This window comes from Bos grunniens, chromosome 11 (assembly GCF_055505025.1).
Source record: "Bos grunniens cultivar Pamir isolate PY7600 chromosome 11, Bosgru_T2T1.0, whole genome shotgun sequence".
In the NCBI taxonomy this organism is placed as follows: domain Eukaryota; kingdom Metazoa; phylum Chordata; class Mammalia; order Artiodactyla; family Bovidae; genus Bos; species Bos grunniens.
The window spans coordinates 88,550,389-88,573,770 of record NC_141175.1 but is presented as its reverse complement, the minus strand read 5'-3'; the positions used below and the strand labels follow the sequence as shown (position 1 = coordinate 88,573,770).

General features: G+C 41.8%; 1 protein-coding gene across 7 annotated transcripts in view; it reads left to right on the top strand.

Moving 5' to 3' along the window:
* The window catches only part of CRIM1 (cysteine rich transmembrane BMP regulator 1), a 209,389-nt gene that overhangs the window by 127,161 nt on the left and 58,846 nt on the right, over positions 1 to 23,382 (top strand). For all 7 annotated transcript variants that reach the window (XM_086327464.1, XM_086327461.1, XM_086327463.1 and 4 more), the window contains one exon: positions 5,531 to 5,728. In XM_086327464.1, coding sequence (XP_086183590.1) covers positions 5,531 to 5,728 — 198 coding nt within the window. The remainder of the gene's footprint in view (positions 1 to 5,530; positions 5,729 to 23,382) is intronic.

The following is a 23,382-nucleotide window of genomic DNA, read 5'->3' as shown; positions in this document are numbered from 1 at the left end:
TGGCTCAGTGGCAAAGAACCTGCCCACCAATACAGGAGACCCAGGAAACACGGGTTCAGTCCCTGGGTTGGGAAGATCCCCTGGAGGAGGGCATGGCAACTTCCTCCAGTATTCTCGCCTGGAGAATTCCGTGGACAGAGGAGCCTGGTAGGCTACAGTCCTTGGGGTCACAGAGTCGGACACGGCTGAGCGACCTAACAACAAAGCATCAGATCAGATCAGTCGCTAAGTCGTGTCCTACTCTTTGCGACCCCATGAATCGCAGCACACCAGGCCTCCCTGTCCACCACCAACTCCCAGAGTTCACTCAGACTCACATCCATCGAGTCAGTAATGCCATCCAGCCATCTCATCCTCTGTCGTCCCCTTCTCCTCCTGCCCCCAGTCCCTCCCAGGATCAGAGTCTTTTCCAGTGAGTCAACTCTTCGCATGAGGTGGCCAAAGTACCGGAGTTTCAGCTTCAGCATCATTCTCTCCAAAGAAATCCCAGGGCTGATCTCCTTCAGAATGGACTGGTTGGATCTCCTTGCAGTCCAAGGGACTCTCAAGAGTCTTCTCCAACACCACAGTTCAAAAGCATCAATTCTTCAGCACTCAGCCTTCTTCACAGTCCAACTCTCGCATCCATACATGACCACAGGAAAAACCATAGCCTTGACTAGACGAACCTTTTTTGGCAAAGTAATGTCTCTGCTTTTGAATATGCTACCTAGGTTGGTCATAACTTTCCTTCCAAGGAGTAAGCATCTTTTAATTTCATGGCTGCAGTCACCATCTGTAGTGATTTTGGAGCCCAGAAAAATAAAGTCTGCCACTGTTTCCACTGTTTCCCCATCTATTTCCCATGAAGTGGTGGGACCGGGTGCCATGGTCTTCGTTTTCTGAATGTTGAGCTTTAAGCCAACTTTTTCACTCTCCACTTTCACCTTCATCAAGAGGCTTTTGAGTTCCTCTTTACTTTCTGCCGTAAGGGTGGTGTCATCTGCATATCTGAGGTTACTGATATTTCTCCCGGCAATCTTGATTCCAGCTTGTGTTTCTTCCAGACCAGCGTTTCTCATGATGTACTCTGCGTATAAGTTAAATAAACAGGGTGACAATATACAGCCTTGACGAACTCCTTTTCCTATTTGGTACCAGTCTGTTGTTCCATGTCTAGTTCTAACTGTTGCTTCCTGATCTGCATACAAATTTCTCAAGAGGTAGATCAGGTGGTCTGGTATTCCCATCTCTTTCAGAATTTTTCAGTTTATTGTGATCCACACAGTCAAAGCCTTTGGCATAGTCAATAAAGCAGAAATAGATGTTTTTCTGGAACTCTCTTGCTTTTTCTGTGATTCAGCAGATGTTAGCAATTTGATCTCTGGTTCCTCTGCCTTTTCTAAAACCAGCTTGAACATCAGGAAGTTCACAGTTCACATATTGCTGAAGCCTGGCTTGGAGAATTTTGAGCATTACTTTACTAGCGTGTGAGATGAGTGCAATTGTGTGGTAGTTTGAGCATTCTTTGGCATTGCCTTTCTTTGGGATTGGAATGAAAACTGACCTTTTCCAGTCCTGTGGCCACTGCTGAGTTGTCCAAATTTTCTGGCATATTGAGTGCAGCACTTTCACAGCATCATCTTTCAGGATTTGGAATAGCTCAACTGGAATTCCATCACCTCCACTAGCTTTGTTCATAGTGATGCTTTCTAAGGCCCACTTGACTTCACATTCCAGGATGTCTGGCTCTAGGTCAGTGATCACACCATCGTGATTATCTGGGTCGTGAAGATCTTTTTTGTACAGTTCTTCTGTGTATTCTTGCCACCTCTTCTTAATATCTTCTGCTTCTGTTAGGTCCATACCATTTCTGTCCTTTATCAAGCTCATCTTTGCATGAAATGTTCCTTTGGTATCTCTGATTTTCTTGAAGAGATCCCTAGTCTTTCCCATTCTGTTGTTTTCCTCTATTTCTTTGCATTGATCGCCGAAGAAGGCTTTCTTATCTCTTCTTGCTATTCTTTGGAACTCTGCATTCAGATGTTTATATCTTTCCTTTTCTCCTTTGCTTTTTGCTTCTCTTCTTTTCACAGCTATTTGTAAGGCCTCCCCAGACAGCCATTTTGCTTTTTTGCATTTCTTTTCTATGGGAATGGTCTTGATCCCTGTCTCCTGTACAGTGTCACGAACCTCATTCCGTAGTTCATCAGGCACTCTTATCTATCAGATCTAGGCCCTTAAATCTATTTCTCACTTCCACTGTATAATCATAAGGGATTTGATTTAGGTCATACCTGAATGGTCTAGTGGTTTTCCCTACTTTCTTCAATTTAAGTATGAATTTGGCAATAAGGAGCTCATGGTCTGAGCCAGTCAGCTCCTGCTCTTGTTTTTGCTGACTGTATAGAGCTTCTCCATCTTTGGCTGCAAAGAATATAATCAATCTGATTTCGGTGTTGACCATCTGGTGATGTCCATGTATAGAGTCTTCTCTTGTGTTGTTGGAAGAGGGTGTTTGTTATGACCAGTGCATTTTCTTGGCAAAACTCTATTAGTGTTTGCCCTGCTTCATTCCGTATTCCAAGGCCAAATTTGCCTGTTACTCCAGGTAACATGGGAGTAACAGAGATGGAGCCAAAGCAAAAACAATACCCAGCTGTGGATGTGACTGGTGATAGAAGCAAGGTCCAATGCTGTAAAGAGCAATATTGCATAGGAACCTGGAATGTCAGGTCCATGAATCAAGGCAAATTGGAAGTGGTCAAACGAGATGGCAAGAGTGAATGTCGACATTCTAGGAATCAGCGAACTGAAGTGGACTGGAATGGGTGAATTTAACTCAGATGACCATTATATCTACTACTGCGGGCAGGAATCCCTCAGAAGAAATGGGGTGGCCATCATGGTCAACAAAAGAGTCCGAAATGCAGTACTTGGATGCAATCTCAAAAACGACAGAAAGATCTCTGTTCGTTTCCAAGGCAAACCATTCAGTATCACAGTAACCCAAGTCTATGCCCCAACCAGTAACGCTGAAGAAGCTGAAGTTGAACGGTTCTATGAAGACCTACAAGACCTTTTAGAACTAACACCCAAAAAAGATGTCCTTTTCATTATAGGGGACTGGAATGCAAAAGTAGGAAATCAAGAAACAACAAAGCATAGACATGGTTTAAAGTGTTAACGTCAGAATTGACGTAATTCAGTCTCACTCAAAAATAGAAAAGAATTCCCCGTTTTTGTCACATGTTTTACCTTTTAGGTAATGCCAGGAAGGCGATGTGGAAACACTTCCCTGAGGGAAATTATCCCCTGGGTGTAGACCGCGGTTGTGTTTCCACAGGTCGACATAAGGTCTCCCGGAGGCACTCTCTGTTCCTCCTCTGCAGTTCCAGCAGTCTCTTGGCAAGTCCTGGGACTTTCTCTTCATCCTGAGAGTAGAATTCCCCGCACTCTACTCCCCTCAGAGTGGGTGGGGGCAGGAGGACAGGACAGCTCTAGTGACTGACAGGCCCAAGCAGTCCGCTCAGAAAGGACCCGACTCTGCCTCCTTTCTGGTACTGGTGCCCCTCCAGGTGAGAGCAGGTCTCCTTGGCCTTTGCAGCTGGTGAGAGTGGGGCCATGCTGTGGCACCAGGTCAAGGCCCAGACAAGTGTCCAGGGTAGCCCTGGGCAGAAGGATCCCCAATGTCTGCTTTTTTATTTTTTTTATTCCCCTTTTCCCTCCAAGAAATAATAGGTCCATGTTCCTCCAATAAGCTTGACCCTCCTGTCTCTGCTCTCCAGAAATAACAGATATTTCAGAATGATAACTGAATATCACATGCTACATCCCCCACATTTTAAGGATAAGGATAGTCAGAAAAGTAGTCACTTCTCTCCTGAGTTTCCGGTAAAGCCAGGAACAGTGCCCAACTGTGTCTCTGGTCTAACCACACTACAGTTTCCCCGGAAAGGAGGGTCTCATGAGTACCTCTTCTCTGCCTGGGCCACAGACCTCCAGTCCAGAGTCAGGCATGTCCACCTCACGTCTGACGCTCATGCCACCCTTAACCTCCGCACGTGAAATGAGAGGACAGAATTTCATGTCGTGTCCTATAACTTACTCTGTTTTCAGAATCCCATCTCTTTTCAGTATCTGAGCTTTATTTACCACAGAATCTGAAGATCTGAAATTGCTTAGATTATACAAACTATTGTACATTCCTAACAGGGAGGCCCACTCACCTGTTAGAAATTATTTTTGCTAACATAGGAGAAAGATGGTTCACTTTTTAGGTGTCATAGGGGATTTAAGAAAGTCACATCAAGCTTTTAACCTTCCCAATTGATTTGTCCCCTCACTACAGCCAGTGTATAATCGTCCCTGAAATTGGTGACACTTGGTGGTATAAAAGCATAGATGTGAACCTCTGTGTAATAATTATAATGAGTTGTCTGGCCAAGGATCCAGTTATGTCTCACTTCCTGGAATTCAGATCCAGTCTCAAAGTAGAAATGAAATACGCAGTCTAATATTTTTTTTTAATAAAGAAATTTTATGAAGTCTTATCTATCTCAGGTCTCTTGGCTGCTTCCGTGGCTGACAGACTGCCTTTCTGAAGCTGTGACTGCATGGCCTTCAGTTCTGGCCTTCTGACTGTCTCGTAACTAAACTTTCCTCCTCTTCGAAAGAAAGAGGACCAAACTCAGAACTGCCTGGACTTTACTCCCAGCACAGAAGCACTTGCTTCTCTTGAGGCCAGATTTTATGTGTCTGAAAAAAGAACGTTGAGTGATTTATCTAATTACTTTGATGTATAAGGATGTTTGGGGATTTTGTATTTATGTGCTTATCAACAACCTCAGAAAACTCTTTCACAGTAGCCTTGGTTAACTGCGTCCCACAGCCTCAGTTGCTGCTTGACCACTCAGCTCAGGTGGAGAAAAAGCTGTGTAGGTCCACGGCGTTCCCTCCAGGGCACAAGCAGTGCCCTGTATTTAGACAAGGTCTATCTGCCCTGTCCTGAATAAGCCCCTCAGGGGCCTGCCTACGCCTCAGTGTTATCTCAGGGACCTCCAGGCTCCATGAGGTAGACTCCAGTTAGCCCTAGAAATAGCAGGCTCACTGTAAGTTAGATGGAGCATTATTCTTTCTACTTTACAGGGAGCTGAAATTGAGGTATAATAAACTTGTAAATTGACAACTCGGAAGGCATCCGCAGAGCCTAAAATGGATCTGCATTTTTTGTTTTTTCTGATTACCACCCCACAGCTCTATCCATGAAGTTTTGCACCTTTAGGAAACAGTAACACCTGCACACTGGCTTGTATGCCTCAGGTCCCCTGCCCTGTGAGCCATGTCAGGATGGGTGAACATAAATTCTACGTGATGGCTGCCTTTGCATGTCCCCCTAGAGACACCTCCTGCAGCCCCGAGCTTCTGCTGAGCACAGCTGGAAAAGAACTGCTGATGAGGAGAACCTGGGGGGAAAGAATGTCTCTGGGTGCAGGCAGAAATAACATGTAGAATGCCCTCAGTCTTACTTGGAATTCACGTTTTAATTTAGATCCTGTGTATCCTTTGAACAACCCCGCTGGCTGCTATGCCAATGGCCAGATCCACGCCCACGGGGACCGATGGCGGGAAGACGACTGCACGTTCTGCCAGTGCATCAATGGGGAGCCCCACTGCGTGGCGACGGCCTGTGGACAAAGCTGCATGAGCCCCGTCAAAGTGCCTGGGGAGTGCTGCCCTGTATGCGAAGGTAAACCTTGTGGATCCTAGTGAGCCCCTGGTGAATGTCGTGTCAGAGCAACTTCCACCAGTGTGTGCCTGCTTGCGTTTTGTTTCCTCAGGTGTAATGTCTGCTTCCTGCTGTTGGTTGCAGATGATTTTATGATACAGCCCAGACTGATCATTTGGAGGAGATGCTGCAGATTTACAGTGAGAGCAGTGTGGTCTTTATTTTACCACTGCAGATAATGCTTAACTGAATACTTTACACTCGAAGAATATATGCATTCAAATTCAGTTCACCACAAGCCTAATTAACATCTAAAGGTCAAAACAGGGAAATGAAATTGGAAATAAGACCCATACTCAAAGCATAGTTTGTTCAATTTGTAATGCTTCTATAAGCCCAAGAGTCCTGGCAGCTAGAAGAAAGACCTGGAACCATCAAAGGCAGTTGTCACTGCCCAGAGTCCTCCCTCTGAGTGTCCATTGTTTCTAATATCGTGATGGCTGTGGCTTTGCAATTCTTCTCAGGCTTTCACTTATGTCTTGGTTACCTACATTCATGAACTCTCTTCCTTTTTAGTGAAGAGATGCCTGAGATATCCTGGACTCGTCTTTCCATCTCAACCCCTAAGCCAGGCCATTTTCACCATCCTGGGAAGATTCTTTGCACATTTATTCAAGTCAGTCTTAATCCCCGGTCCATATATGTTAATAAAAGAGACTGAATATGTATGCTGATAGATCTAATAGAGAGTATCCATCACTAAGAAACACGTTTGCATAGTGAAATGAACCAAAGTGGGTCGGAAATTAATCCTTGTAGAAGATGGATCCTTCTAGAATTTTTAAAAAAGGCTGTTAAGGAAATGACCAGTTTTTTCAGAAATTCAGTGAAGTAGACTGAGTCCTCTGTGGAGAAGGCTTTTGCTTCTACCTCAATTTTAATCAACTCAAGTCTTCAGAATTTGCCTGACTAGCTTCATTAACCTCTGAGGGGTTGGAGTTATTAAAGATCTTAAATGTCATATAAAAATTTAAACTGGAGGATTCTGGTTCTATTGACATCACCAATTCCCTCACCATTACTCTACTTACAATGCAGCTGCCACACTCCAAAACTTTATAGCTTCCAGATGACCAATTTTATGGAAATCACGCACCACCCCCCACCCTCGCAATATACTCCTCCTATCCCCTAAAGGAAGCATTTCAGTGCTGGAAAATGGAGTGCACAATAGTACGTATGGTGGTATACGGTCAGCTTTACAAGGAAGGATGCCTTGCTGGTGCAGATTAAAATGGGACTATCTGTTCCTAAGAATTAGAGACAATCTGTTGTTGATTTGCAGTGTTTAAGTATATATGTATGCATGATAATGAAGAAGAATTTTTTAATTTTAAAAAGCATAAATATATAACCCAAAGCACTAACCTTTTAACTTCAGGAGTCTTGAATCATAGATTGAAAATAATACTAAAAAAAAAAAAAAAAACTTGTAAAAAAAAAATATAAGGCTTCATTTCTAAAAGTAAAGAATGCATATCGTTTTGCATTCATCTTTTGCAGTCTTAGCAGTTCCATCCTGGTGAGCAGAGAAGGGAAGCAGGTGGTGAATAGAAGGAAAAAAAAGTATATGTGAGAAAACTGATTTATTATGTAGATGCTTGATCACTTAGGGTTTGGTCTCTATAACATTTGAGTCAGGTTGTAATCTTATCTTCCACTGTTTGAGAAGAGCGACAGTTTGAGCCAGCCATTAATTCCAAAAAATGTACTAACCACCTTCCGTAATCCAGATACCACATTGGACACAAAGATAAATAAAGGACATCTCCTAGTAAACTTAGAAACTGTTTCGGCTGTTTTAAATTAAACCAGGAAGAAAAAGGAATGTCTACACATTCAGATGCTATGGGATAAGTGCTTTTTATGTATACCTGATTTCGTTAAACCTCACATCACCACTGTAGGCCTTGTGATCCCATTTTAGAGATGAGGAAATTAGGTTTTGGAGAGATGTAGGTTAATTCTTCCAAGGTCAGTTGCCAACATGTGGCTGAGCTGGGGTCGACTGAAGTCTGTCAGATTCAGCTACATTTGTGTCTATTTTCCTTGCTCCCAGAGGTCATCTCAGTCTCCTCATACCCCTATTTCTGGTTCCTTTATATCTGTCTCCATCTCTGGCTTTTGGCCCTGTGTTGGAGACCTGGAAGTCAGTTGACGGGGAGGAAGTCATTTGCAGTTTGACAGCTACTCCAGGTGTATTCCATGTGATCTCCTGAATCTGAGGGCCTTGGGGGAAGGACGCCTTTGAGACTCAGCCTCGATCTGCTTCTCAGGCCTCGCGCCCAGGCCGTCTCCGCCCCCCAGACTTGGCGTCTGTATTCCAAGCTGTTAGGCACTGCGGCCTCAGTTCCTGTCTGTCTGTCTTGTGCCCCAGCACTTCTGTCCCTTCACCCAGGCTTTCAGGAGTTTCCATTATCTAGGTCTCGGAGAACTACTTTGCCTTCTGTTTCTTGTTTTTGTCTTAAAGTCAGTTAACTAGTGAGTTTCATATAATATTGTGTTTACTCTTCAGTAATGTTCTGATTTTAAGATGTTTTCAGAAGACCGAAAGATTCTTTTGGTTGTGGTTATTCAGTCGCTAAGTCGTGTTTGACTCTTTGCGACCCCATGGACTGTAGCCCACCAGGTTCTGTCCTCCATGGGCTCTCAGTTTGCTCAAATCCATGTCCATTGTGTCGGTGATGCTCTTCTTTTGGTATGGGGATCAAAAAACAGTGCACAGCTTAGGATAATGATTGTAAAAGTTTATTGTTTATGAATAATAGTAAATTTATTTATTAATAACAATAAGCTTAGAAAATTATGCAAGGCAAATAAATCTTACTGCTTAGTTTTTAGGATCCAAGAAAGACCCTGAAACTATTTGAAAATATTTTTCTCAGCAGTTATTCAATAGCATATTTAAATAGAATTTTCAGTGATTTCAGAAGAGCCAAAGGATTAGACAAAATAAGAAGAAAGCAAGGTGTTGTTGTTTAATGGATAATCAGCCAGAATTATTTGGAGGAAAACAGAAACACTGGTATTTATTCAATTTATACACAATAAATTTCTCGGCACGCAATTGTGTAACAAGGTTGGCTCTCACCCTTATTAGCTGCAATCCCAAGGTCCATAGTCAGGGTCTGAAATTTGATGAAACAGATCCCACACAAGGATTGTGGGTTTAAATGCTTCCTAAATAAATTACTGCATCAACAAATATGATGTGTTAGGTCCTGTAGGGAGGAAAAAGCCTTGTTGTGACTGCTGCTGTTATTAGAGATACATACCTTCCAAATGACAACATAATGTGCTTGGTTACTCCTGGAGGACTGGGGATGTGAACTTGGGGACCCTTAAAGACTATGCTGTTAACTTGACAGCTACCTCAATTCACAAGTACCTAAGTGGTTTTTAAATTGGCACTTAAGTACTGTCATGATTAAGTCTTAGCAAATTAGTGTCAACAGCCAATTCAGGTATACAGATAAGCCACCTCATTCTTCTTATGTTTTGTTCTGTTGGCTCTCTGTTTCTCCTCTTATTCATCAATCACATTATTTCTATTTTTTTGGCCCTTGTAAAAACCTAGAGTGGAAATACACAGAACAACATGTAAAGTTTGCAGTTTAAGCGTCCATGTGGGAGATATGTCCATATTGTCTTAAAAACAAACAAAAAATGAAAAAGAAGGGCAGTAGAATTGTCTTCCTCAGCCTCTAGCACTCTGCATTGTCTTATTGTATAGCCCTTAATGAGAGTAGCTACTACCTCTTGTATACTGACTGTGAGCCAGACCTCAGTGCTTTAAGAGCATCAGCCAATTTGATACTCACAACTTCCCTCTGTGGCAGGTTCTGCCATCCCAACTTGTGATTGCAGAATCCAAAATTCAAAAGTTGTATGACTTGTCCAAGTTCCTACAGCTTGAAAGTTGCAGAGCAGTATCTCTAAAGCCTTGACTGTGGACCCCACGGGAATGCGGCCTCTGAGACAGAATGCTCTGCATCCTCTGGGTTGACCAGTAACCTGAAAGAGGCTACATCCCCCATGAGCTAGGATTTTACCATATGTTTTTGAATCCTTAAAATGGCACCTGGCATGTAAAGTAGGTGCTGAAAAGTAGTTAGTTAATGGATGATGAATGAGTGAGTGAGGAAAAGAGTGGAGTAAGGCAGCAGACTCTGATCTAGGGTTTCCTTAACCAGTGCTGTTAAAGAGGCCAGATGCTAACCTCTGGTGAGCTGACCAAAGAATAATGTTTAAATGCTTCTGTTTGACAGTGTGCTCTGAGGACAGAAACCAGAGTGCTGCATGAAGTGTGTTTGGCACACAGTGGGTCCAGATATCTGCAGGTGGGTTGACCAGTAAGCTCAGATTGGCCACTCACCCTCATGATGAGCACTTAGTTCTCCCTTCCCTCCCAGGAACAGCCTTCCAAGCCTGGTTTGTAAACTGCAGTTCATCCTCTTTCAATTCATCCCCTGCAGTCCAGAACCACAGAGTTCAAGTGGGCTTCTCCAGACCCTCTAAGGCTAATGCTTACTGTCACATTTTACATACTGCTTTTTGACCAGCTTTTGAGAATGTATAGAGGCCACTACCTTGTTTCCAGCTAGACTTTTTAATATCACTTTTAGGTATTGAGAATAATTTGCTTGTTTATTTCCCAGTAATGCAAGGTATAAATGCTGTCTTGGTTGATTGTTAACATCAGAGAGACCCTAAGGACAGAGTGCCATTTTCTATCAAAAAAACAAAACTGTTTGTTTTATCATTAAAGGTAAGATAAGGTGTTGGGGAGGGGAATTTGGCCGCATGATGTAATGACATGACCTGATGACTCAACAGAAAAATGCAGACTATGGAGACAACTGTGAGGCTAGCTTGGCTGTGACACCTGATGCAGGAGATAAGGATTTCATCATCCTTGGTGAGCCTTGATGTCAGATCTCATCTGCTGTCTCATCTTGGTCTGTGGCTGGACCCTGCCCCGGCAGCCATTGTGACCTGAGTGTGCCTTAGGCCCCGTGTGTGCAGAGTCTTCCTGCTGGGAGGAGTTGACGATTTCCATGACCCTGGGGATTTCAGAGCCAGTGCCAAGAGTCTCACTTTTCAAGAACTAGAAACAACATAGGTAACAGTTTACTAGGTAGCATTCAGTCTTAGGCTTTGAGTTGCTAGTAAATAAATTCCCTGCTTGTGGTTGGGTACTTTCCAATCACAATGGGTACTTTCCTTTCTACTATTTATGTTTTTCTGAAACAAAGGCAAAATCTGTTTCCAGATTCACTCAGGAAATCAAGTAGTCATAGATTGCTGTGGCTGAGTAATAGATGTGTGAGGGTCCATCATATTATTCTACCTGCCTCGGTATTTAAAAGATTTTTCTGTCATTGAAAACTTTAAATGAATGTTATTTGCAGAGTTATTGTCTGCAACTGAACTGAGTTTCAGGCAGGCCTTGTAATTTTGCTAACCTGGACTTAACCAACTCTTGAAGTGGAGGAATAGGATTGATTCCCTGCCCATCGATTCTTTCTAATTCTCTGGACTTAGGATGGAACCAACCATTGGCTTTCTTCCTGCTTACCTGGCTTTCTTGAATCCCTTATTTTGGAAATCCTGGTCCTACTTGGGACAGTTTTGAAGCAAGGACATTAGGTGTTTCTTGACCTTGTTGTTGATTTAGTGAGCCACTTCAGCATCAGCACACTGGATAGATCACATGCTAGACTCCTCTAAAGAGCTGGAGGTTTTTGAACTGTCAAATAGAAGACTGTCTTCCTCATCATCAATCCTAATTTTATGGGCGCACTATATTCTTCCCTATAAATCCTGATGATATAGTTTGAATCAAGCCATCCTTCAAATGCGATTTCTACTGGCCTGCCAGAAAAGTCTGTACCAGGCACATATCTGGGTGGGAATTCCTTGAAATAAGAAAAAATGTTTCCAACCCTGCCCATAATACTTCCTCACCAAACAGTATCTCAAATGATTGAGCTACTGCTTCTGTGGCAAGGAATCAGACATAGTTTGGCTGACCCCAGAGTCTGTGAAGTCAAAGATGCCACAGGTCACATGATATTAATGTTCTGGTACATAACAGGGATCAAAACTGAGTTGATGGGTGATACTGCTTCAGTGCCATATACTAGGCTATTATTAGCAGGCCAAGAATAATAAAATAGTCGTAATATCTGAAAGACTGTTAGGCATGTTCTTTCATCCTTTAACTCTAAGTGTCCTGGAAACTAGTTCCATAAATGGAGATTAAAATATAGCACAGTGTGTTTTTTGGCTTGTCCAAATAAGGTCATATGCGGGGTAACAAATGCATAGCAGATGACCTTGTGTCAACCTCGGTGGCCTTGAACCTAAATTATTCATGAATGAATATCATAGTATTTTGATTTTTCTCTGGGAATTTAAAAAAGCTTTAGGTATTTCAAGTAACTTTAGAATGTTATGGTTTGGAGCTGATTCTGAAACACTTGACTAGAAACCCCTGTCTCTGATTGTCTAGCCTTCAGCAGTCCTCGCTCTGAAGTATTTCCCTGTAGCAATGGTCTTGGAAGGGGCTGGTTCCTCTCTGCTTCCTCTGCTATTCACTTCCCATCCCTAAAAGGGCATTATTGCCAGGAGTCTCATAATTTTCCTACTAAGATAATCATCGAATCTAATAGTTCAGACTTGGGCCTGCTAATTTTCATCTAATCAACGGAGGCAGGAAAACATAGTCTGGAATGCCAGCTATGTGAATGAAAAATATTTAGTCATTCTTGAAATGATAGGAATGTTTTTCCAACAAGCTTAAATAAACACAATCTCTACTGAGACTGTGTTAAACTTTTTTTGGAAAAGAGACAACTCTTAGGCCAAACAGAAGTTAATGAAGGTTATTAAGAGGCATGCCCTTCAGAAAAGGCTTGTGGACATTAAAAAGAAAGATTCTCTTTTCTTCATGGTACAGCCATTGACCAGAAGTAGCAGAATTGCTTTCCTTTCTGCTTTTGTCAGCCCGACAGAATTTAATATTTTAACTGGTGATGATGTTGTCCATCTTTCCGAGAGATATCCTGCTTTACTAGCCATGCATCTTCATCTCCTTCCACTGTTTGCCTCAGTTCTAAGGAATAGATTGGTCTCAACACATCTGTACTTAAAGCACGTGACAGCACTTTTTATATGAAGCTCATTTATTTGTTTCTAGTCATACAAGATCCAACCATAAAGTAATAAAATTATTTTTAAACATAGTGACATTTTTAAACAAACCAAGGTTTACATATCCAAGTGAAGTGTTTCTCCTTTCAAGATAGATACATGGGGAAACGGTACAGCTTCTGCAGGAGTATAGTCGTTCAGAGTATTTTGGGTGCTTCTCTGTTGAAACTGACGTTACAGCTTGCAACACATCCTTTTGAGCATCTTTAGCTTTGTAAACCCCTGACTTCAGAGGTTTTATTAGGCCCTTAGAAATAGTCAAAGACATTCACACCTAAGCCTGATGGAAAGGCTGGGTAATCTAGCTGGGTAAAACTGTTCAGAGGAAGCAAAAAGTGACAGTAAAATAGAAGCACTCTGTCTTATATGACATAGTAATCTCCTCTGGCAGCAACTCTGAAGAGAAATTTCAAATAGAATTTTAGCGTGAGCAGCATTTTAGTACAAGCATATAACCCCCAAAAGTGAGCATTTTTAGCAATAACGCTTATTTGTAAGTACAATTCCTGGTGTGTTTATTGGAAAAAAGAATCAATCCACTTACCACATAGTATTTATATGACTTCTGGGGGCTAGAGGCACATATTTAAATGGTGATCTATTATACTTAACTTTTTGTGGGATTGCAAGAGCTCCATTCAGACTTATTTTCAAATAAATTATTAAACTAATTCCCTATATGTATTGTGCCATTTTAAACTGTCTCATGGTATAGTCTTAACCTTAAAATGAGCAAAGTGATTTCCATCTTTTAATACATGAGGGTTAGAGATGGTGAGCTACCCAGTGAACTGTTTATAGAAACCCTATTGAAGTATTTTCTGTGCTGTGTCTGTCTGATTGTTGAGGATAAAATATCTGCTGCAGTGTTGCTATAAAATAACAGGACAGACGAAAGGAATGAAGCTGTCTGTCAAAGAGCATCCCTTGCCCATTGATGGATCTCCCGTCACAGGTGGTTGCTGAGGTGACAGGGAGCTGGATCACACCCACCTGTCACCCTCTCCTTTTGAGACTCCTGACATGCTCACTCTCCATCATTGTGCAGACTGGGACAGCTGTTAACAGGGGTCTTGGCAACATCAGATCTTGATCGAGAGGTCATAACCATCAGTTTGATCCAAGTTTGATATGAAATAAGCAATAAGGAACCATTAGTACTTTTTTGAAATGTATTAGAAACATGAGAGAATGGTGATTGCACATGATACATTTTTCAATTTGATTTGAATTATTAGCTGCTGCTGCTGCTAAGTCGCTTCAGTCGTGTCTGACTCTGTGCGACCCCATGGACTGCAGCCTACCAGGCTTCTCCGTCCATGGAATTCTCCAGGCAAGAACACTGGCGTGGGTTGCCATTTCCTTCTCCAATGCATCAAAGTGGAAAGTGAAAGTGAAGTCGCTCAGTCGTGTCTGACTCTTAGCGACCCCATGGACTGCAGCCTACCAGGCTCCTCCATCCATGGGATTTTCCAGGCAAGAGTACTGGAGTGGGGTGCCATTGCCTTCTCCCTGAATTATTAGCAGTTTGACCAAATTTAAATTTTCACTTGCCATGTATATTTACAAGATGGCTGTTTACCAATCAAGTGAATTTTATTTTCATATGTAAGAGATTAGCTGGATTTAACACACTTGCCTGAAACAGAGCCCGGTTTAGGCGTTCAGACCACGGGAGACCACAGAATTTAATATTTGCTGTGAGTCAAAAATAAGATTCAATTCAAATAAAAAACCAAATGCTTTTACTTTGCAGCATCATGAACCAAGACTGTGAATCCCCAAGAACCTTCTAAGACCAACAGGGGGACCCTGAGAGTCATGTAGTGCTCTGGGTTTGATTTTTCACCTTGGCTGCTAGAACAGACTGAGCGTTAAGTCTGTAAGCCACCTCCCCAGCCAGGCAAGACCTCACAACACGTGCTCAGGACCTCATTCATCCCTGGCTGCAGTGTCTTCTTTCTACTGAAAAGTTACCTTGGTCTTTGTTTTCTCACTTTAATTACGTATACATATATGATATGGGTTTCCCTGGTGGCTTAGTGGTAAAGAACCTGCCTGCCAGTGCAGGAGACATGGTTTGATCCCTGTGTCGGAAAGATTCCCTGGAGAAGGAAATGGAAACCCACTCCAGTATTCTTGCCTGGGGAATCCCATGGACAGAGGAGCCTGGAGGGCTACAGTCCATAGGGTCACAAAAGAGTCTGACACAACATAGCAATTAAACTGTGATCTGTGATACAATTTGAGACTGCCTTGGGTCTGCTTTGGGATCCAGAAGAGTAGATTCAATGCTTGTTTGTGTGCTTGGTGCCCACCATCGCCTGTGCCCACACCTTGCACTATGGTCCTGCCACCCATAGTTTGGGTATCTGTAGGAAGACACGAAATAATATTCTCTTTTACCTTAATTGGAAAGTTATATGTGTTAATCACTCAGTTATGTCCAACTCTTTGTGACACCGTGGACTGTAGCCCACCAGACTTCTCTGTCCATGGAATTCTCCAGGCAAGAATACTGGAGTGAGTAGCCATCCCCTTCTCTAGGGGATCGTCCCAACCAAGAGATCGAACCCAGGTCTCCTGCATTGCAGGCAGATTATCCATCATCTGAGCCACCAGGGAAGCCCCACATTGGAAAGCTATTGCCCTGAAAATCAGCCTACATTTAAAGCAACTCAGGGATGTCTATTTTATTAGTGAAACTATAAAAATAACTAAAAAAATATTCAGAGATAATAAACTGTCAGCTGGGGCTAGCCTCAGGCCTTGCATGTTAAGAGAGGACAGCAAGCTTAGATCTTTTCAAAACTATGAGTCTCGTGCTTTTTGGGAACCAAGTTTTAAAACATCCCAGGGAGATTTTACGCTATAGGAATTCAATAGGGGTGTTCCACATTGCTGTGACAAACACTGAAAACAGTATTATTTGAAACACAACTACCTCCCCCCCAACTATTATTAAGAAAGTACTGGTTGATTTATCTCTTAATATTGATATGTTTCATATCACTGACTTACTGAAACTAAAATTTGCTGATCAAAGACATTTTTTAGAGTTGGGACTTCCATACCCTCTTTCAACTTGAGAACAGCAGGACTACTGGCAAAGCTATACCAAAACAGTATACATTGTCCTCTGATGAATTTGCCCTCATCCCCGAAGATCCAGCAAGGCCCCCATCATGAGAGAGGAAGTGCGGGGTCAGCCAGGCACACAGGAGCATTGTTTCAGCTCACACTGGATAAGCTGATTATGAAGAGATTTCTCTTCTCTTCGAGACACCATGGACACAGTCAAAAGTCGAAACAATGATGTTCAGACTGCAGCTCAGCAAATGTGAAAGGCGCCAGTGGCTGGTCACTAACACGCTCCAAAGCTTACCAGACCATATGAAAGGATGTCATGGACCCACCCACGACCCAGATGCTTTTCATGTTATCAGTGGAGATAGAAATGATGCTTAAGTTACAATAGACAGTGTTCAGAATGCCAAGCCAGTTGTCAGACCATTTATCAGCTGAACATTTGAGCCCTGCAAAAGGGCTCGTAATTCATCTACTGAGCCATCATCTGAGACCATTTCTGACTCTGAGCCGGCTGGATAGTCATTTCAACAATAATTATAGCAACAGGTAATATTTTTGTCACCCTTTAAGTTTACGGAATAGTCCGTTCTTTATGATCTTACTGGGGTCTTATAATGATCTTGTGAGGTAGAAATAGGGAAAATTCCTACTTTATAGAAGTCCAGAGAGGTTCATCATCACATGTAAGATAATGAATGAACACAGACTCACGCTGAGCCTTCTAACCCCAAGCCCATGTCTTTGGGGAGGGAGAAGAAGAGGAAAAGAAGTCAGTGGACATGAAAGTACTTGATTGCCGTGGCTCAAATTCAGAACCTTTTTGCTCCTGGCTCCGTTCTCATTGCTGAGACGCAGTTGCTATTATTTTGACCTTTGGTGACCTGCCTTTGATCTGGGTTCTTTTCCTGAACCTCCATCTGGAATTTTGACCTTGCCTTTAGACCTCTTGGAAAGCCTGCTCCCCCAAGTAGGTTCCTGCCTCTCCCACTTGGGGAAGTGGCTTTCCCCACCCCCTGCAAGCGCTGAGTTGTCTCCCCAGATGTCTTTATCCTCATGCTTGCCATGGGCCCAGCCTCATTCACACCTGCCAGGCTGAAGGCCCTGGGCGGTGATGCTCAAGTCTCCACTGAGTGTGCCCAGCACCGAGATACTATCCTCAACACTTGTGCATCCTGACCTGCCCGCTTCCCTTATCTCCCTCTAATTCCTGCCCAACTATGCTTAATCAGGAGGCAGATTGGCTGAGCCTTCAGCACGAGCACCCGTCCTTCATGCAGGATGAAATGAGTCGCAGGGTTGAGCGAGTGCCCAGCTATTTTTGAGACTATGTTAATAACACTTTATTCATTTGGCACCATCAAGGAATGAGGTCATCACAGAGTGAATTCCCCAGATGAGTGAAATTTGGGGTGTCAAGTTTTATGTTCAGCATTTGGAAGGCAGGCCTTCTACAGTGCTCCGTGTACTATTGGGCCTTGTTAGGTCAAAGGTGCAGATCATAATTTAAGCATTTCATAGGCTTAAGATGCTTAAGATACTCATAGGCTACTGAGTATCTCTTTTGGGACTGTTTGGGTTTGGGGATGTGCATTTAGTTTTCATTGTTATTAGTGTGTTGGGTTGACAGCAGACTTCTGATCTAGCTTGCTACTTCAGTGGAGCTCATTTATTGAGTATCTACTATGTGCAAGAGATCCTGCCATGATGAGGATCCTAATACAAAAGTTAGGAAATGAGAGATTCAGCCAGTAGAGGACAATATTGAATAGGGCTCTTTCTCAGAACATGTGTCCCGACTTTCAGTTGTCAGATGTCTTTTTGTCCTCTTTGTTCATTGATTAAGCGCTCCAGTGGACCAAGCACTGTGTTAAATGCTGAAGTTGTAAACACTGAATAAACCATTGCCCCTAATGGCAAGATCCTTCCCCCCTGGACCTCATCTATTTCCCAGAGGATTGGGGTGAGATACCAGAATTCTGACCCATCTGACACCCCCTCCCAGCTCAATATAGCTATTAAAATGTACAGACACACATATACACATGTACTTATAAACATGGCACATTTTTTTCCAGTTAAAACTTACCAAGATATAGTCTCCATGAAAATTAACAGTAAAAATATATATAAGACAAGTATAAAAGATTATTCTTGGAATCCAATCATTTTGTGAGCTCTCTCAAGCTGAATTCCTAGAAAAAGATATCCCATTCTCAATTAGAGGGTTTTTTTTACTTTTTTCTTTTTGTGGTCTTTTAATAATCACATAATCATAGTACTGTCTTTTCCTATTAAATATGAGATTGGTAAAGGAAGAAAAACATGACTGACAGCCAAGATTCCTTGGAAAAAGAATACAGAGTTAATAAATAGGCCTAAAGTAAATATAATGCTTCCCTATCTGCCCATAAAATAATACAAGTCTTGGGAACATTTTCACACCATTCATTTTTAAAATAAAGAAACTGCTCTGAGATAAGTACTTTAGAAATTACAAGGATGTAGGTGTTGTTATGAGAAATATATACAAAGGAAAAAAGGATAACTAAGTGTGTGGTGGCTGAAAGAATTTGAAAACTCCAACTGTAGGAGATTTTTTTCCATGACTTAACGAGACTTTCTTAAATACACTCATACCCCATGGAAATTCCCACTTCCAGATTAGGGAATTTTTGTATCCTCAGTTTTTTGGCTTTTTTTTTTTTTTCTTTCATCGTCTACATTAATAGAGTTTTCCCCTCTAACTTCATTTGTAAATATTTCACCTTTATTATACCTCTTCCCAGGCTGCAATTATGTTGACAATTTGCTGATTTATTTGAATGGTTTTCTGACTAGTTATGGTCACATTTGAAAAGCAACTGTGGTAACAGAATGACATATGACGACACAGTAAAACAGATTAGCTGTTGTAAACAGCTCCTTCGGTTCTGACTTGGCCAGCTTTATCTCCAGTTTTATGAGCCCAGACAGGCTACCAGTAATTGGTGGACTATAAGGAGGGCTGATATATATGGCCATATAAACCAAGTGAAGCTTTGGAATTTTCACATTTATTAGATGTTCACATGGCTTAACCAAGTCAAGCCACCACCACCACCCCCACCACACCCTGGCAAAAAATCTTAAGGAACAAAATGCCTGAATTAGGTCTGAAAAGACAACATCATTAGTCATCTTTGTCTCCCATAATCAAATAAGCAGGCTTGTGTATTGATATGGAAGAGCTCCATAAGGTAAGCAAATCATTAGTAAATCCTCAGAGGAGAAGTAATGAGACAGATAAGAATTAGCTTTGTGTATCTTACCACTTCTATATGAAGGTTAACGCATAAAAGAAATATAGGAACATATCTGCCATAGAGAACTACCCTAACTATAGTGAGATTTTTCCCCGGAAGACTTTTCTTGGTATGTGTCTGTCTGTGTATGCATGTGTGCACTTGTATGGATTTGTAGGAATCCAGGATGCTGGTAATTGGAGAAGGAAATGGCAGCCCACTCCAGTGTTCTTGCCTGGAAAATCCCAGGGACGGGGGAGCCTGGTGGGCTGCCATCTATGGGGTCACACAGAGTCTGACCGACTGAAGCGACTTAGCAGCAGCAGCAGGATGCTGTTAGGCAGCTGCTTCCCATGCCAGGCCTGCCAGGCCTTCCAGGCCTGCCGCTCGACCAGAGCACACCTCAGGGAAGGATCAGCACACCTGGAGACAGTTGGGATCTGGAGCCTGAGCTAACTTTTATCCTCCTAATAGAGTCAATGCTGCAGACAGTCCTAAGCATGCTGGCTCTGTATGCTTTACACGAGTGTATTTTTCCAGGGTTACCCACCCATCCTCAAGAGCTACTAATGGGCTGTCAGCCTTCCCAGGGTTGCTAATCAGAAAGAGTGCTTCCCACATTTCTCAATGGAGATAATTAGTATTATTTGCAAGATAAACAGCTCGTAGTAATCAAGGTAATGAGAAGAACCTTGTGTTTATTCAAAACCAGGCACTCACTGGAATAACACAGTTTAGACACCAAGTTAAAAAGAATCTATGAACATTTTCACTTAAGCTATATCTATGTGAAATTTAAAGACCAGTGATTATACATATTGTTCCAGAAGCAAATTCACATTATTATTGCACATTTTTAATTAACTGGTAGTCAAAATACATTCCCTTTTGTTCTGTTGTCATTCCAAATATGTTGAACTATCCAATATGATGATGATAAGACTGATATTAAAACTTTAAATCAAGATCTTAAAAGGTTGGATTGGAATTTCAACTTAATTCCCTTTCCTCTTTTTGGAAATTTTTCCTTAAAATAAGCAAGAAAGTTTAGAGGCTTAGATTTGCTTAACACATTTATACCTCCTAAATAGTGAAATGTATGTTACTTTCTGGTCTAGTGCTGTGGCCTTGGAGTTAAAAATAATGATTTTATTTCAACTTTATACTCTTAACCAAACTCATTGCAATCATATTGCCTTAATATCCTTACTGAGTGGATTAAATTGCTTCTAGGAAATACCTGAACTTCAGTGCAGAATGTTGGTGGTGGTCTTCAGAAGCTCAGTGTCTGTGGCTAAGTCTTGAAAAATGTGATTATTTTCCTGGAAATATTTTTACTGATAAGAGGTTTGTTGGACTTCCTAGAATATGAAGGAAATTTTAATAATCTATAAAATGAAGAACCGATATGTGTTTGCTTATGTTACTGCATGCTATAATAATTTTTTTTCCAGAATTTTGTTTTCTGAGACTTGGGATAAGAATTGATAGCTGAACATCTGCACTCCTGACACAGTCCCAAGAGTTCTTGTGAAAAATAGCTCTTCTGGACAGTGTTAGGTATAGGTACCTGGAAAGTCTTTAAAAATCCTTCAGGAAAAGGACAGGTCAAGGAAAGTAGAGATTCCCACTCAGATGCAAGGTAGGAAACAGCAAACGGATATAGACATAACAAACACCCATTTTTGTTCTTTATTGCTTCTAGGCTCAGAAAATATTTCTAGAGTTCTTCTCCACAAAGAAGCGGTTCCAGGGTTCCCTTTAGAAATAGTTGTAGCCAAAGACAATGAATTCCTGCTGTTTCAAGCCTTCTTCCTTTGGAGGACTTTAAGGTATTTCTTTAATTCCTCAGCTGATTCAATACAAGATGAGATGGAATTTCAGGGTGATCCTGTAAGCAGTACTTGATTGAATTTCCTCTTGCCAAATCCATCTTTGTGTGAGCTTTTTCCCATTCTCCTAAATAAGGAGATCTAAGAGCATTTCTTGCCTCTGAAAGAGGCCCACTGAAGACATCTCTGCCCAGCCAATTTAAAGGAACACTATTTTATTTGCTTCCCACAATAGGCAGATGCATTAATGTCTCCAAAAGTCTTAGTCTTTGTTCAGCTGATACCCTCCAAGGACACGGCATCACCATCATCCTTCTAGAAAGGCATCTGCTCTCTGGCATTTCATGTCAGTATTTTACCCCCATGGTTGGATGGCATCACTGACTCAATGGACGTGAGTTTAAACAAACTCAGGGAGATGGTGAAGGACAGGGAAGCCAGGCATGCTGCAGTCTGTGGGGTCACAAAGAGTCAGACAGGACTGAGTGACTAAACAACAACAACAACGACCATCTAAGAGCACAGAAAGATAGGATTTAAATGAGAATCATCTGGTCTTCAGGCCACGCCCCATCCGGATATCTTCCATATTCAGAGCACTGTTTCATAGACTAAAGAAAGAGTGTTGTGTGCTTTGTTGCTCAATTGTGTCTGACTCTTTGCAACCCCATGGACTGCAGCCCACCAGGTTCCTCTGTCCATGGGGATTCTCCAGGCAAGAATACTGGAGTGGGTAGTCTATCCCTTCTCCAGGATATCGAACAGGGATCGAACCAGGGTCTCCTGCATTGCAGGAGGATTCTTTACCCACTGAACTACCCGGGAAATAACAATTCCCAGTACACAAGTTTCAGATGCTCTAATAAGCCCAACAGATGTTTCCTCAAGCTCCTTTGTTTACTTGGATTAGAAACAATCATACCATGATAACATGATTCTAGATTCTTCAAACTTACTTCTTCCCCCACCAAGAACTTCCTTGTATCGAAACTATACAAAAAGTCTAATCAGCTCTTGGTTATTCACTAAGGACTATACATGTTTCAAATGTTGATTTGAAATACTCTGGTTCAGGATGGTATCAAATATGTCTCATTTCAGAGTTCATTATGCAGAATAAGAAATTGGGTTTCAGTAGCTTTGTAGCACTTCATTCTCAAAACACTAACCCTGATGTTAGTAATAAGACCAATTCTGAGATTACATATTAATATACTGGACTGAAAGCAGACTCAGATTCATTTATGATAATGTCAGCATTCCACTGGACAATTTATAGTTGAAATTTATAGTTGCATGTTTCTGTTGTAGTATTGTTCTTATGGAATTCTGAAATAGAGATGGCCTCACATGGTGGGAAACAGCACTAGATTGTTGAGAGGATGCCGAAAGGGACTAGATCGTAATGTTTGAATTTAGATAAAATGCTGGGAGACAGCTAGTTACCTGTATGTATCTAATGAAAGTGTTAGTTACTCTGTCATGTCCCACTCTTTGCGATCCCTGGACTGTAGCCTGTCAGGCTCCTCTGTCCATGGAATTCTCCAGGAAAGAATCCTGGAATGGCTAGCCATTCTCTTCTACAGGGCATCTTCCCAACCCAGGGACTGAACCCCAGTCTCCCGCATTGCAGGTAAATTCTTTACCATTTGAGCCCCCAGGGAAGCGGGCATGTGTGTGTTACAAATCAGCAGTTACTCCGGTGACAAAGGACGGCAGCAGGAAGTACCCCAGAGACGTGCGCCTCCACCCTCATGAGGCTCTCGAAATTTGTTCCACTTTGTATTCAAAAGCAAAAACAGTAATTATTTGTTTAATGTAATAAAATGAAATGACTAGTGTTAAAACGCTTCTTAAAAATAATTTAGACATCTGTCTATATTTAACATATCACAGTGAGTGTTGCGTTCAGCCTAATCTGTTGAGGGGCAGTTGAATAGTTTTAGAGTAAATACGTTCTGTTGAATAAGTGGTTTTGTTGAGTTTTTCTGTGTTTTAATAGTAAATGTTGAGGGAGTCAGAATTTGAGAGTTCTATGCTTCACAGTTTCTTCTCTCTGATGAACATCACTGATGAATGGGGAAATACTGATTTTAGAGGCACAAAATCATGTTTTGCTTCTTTACATTCTGCCACATTGTCAAAACCTGGAAGACACTCAGTAGGACTTGTTTTGCCTAAAATATTTACAATGCAG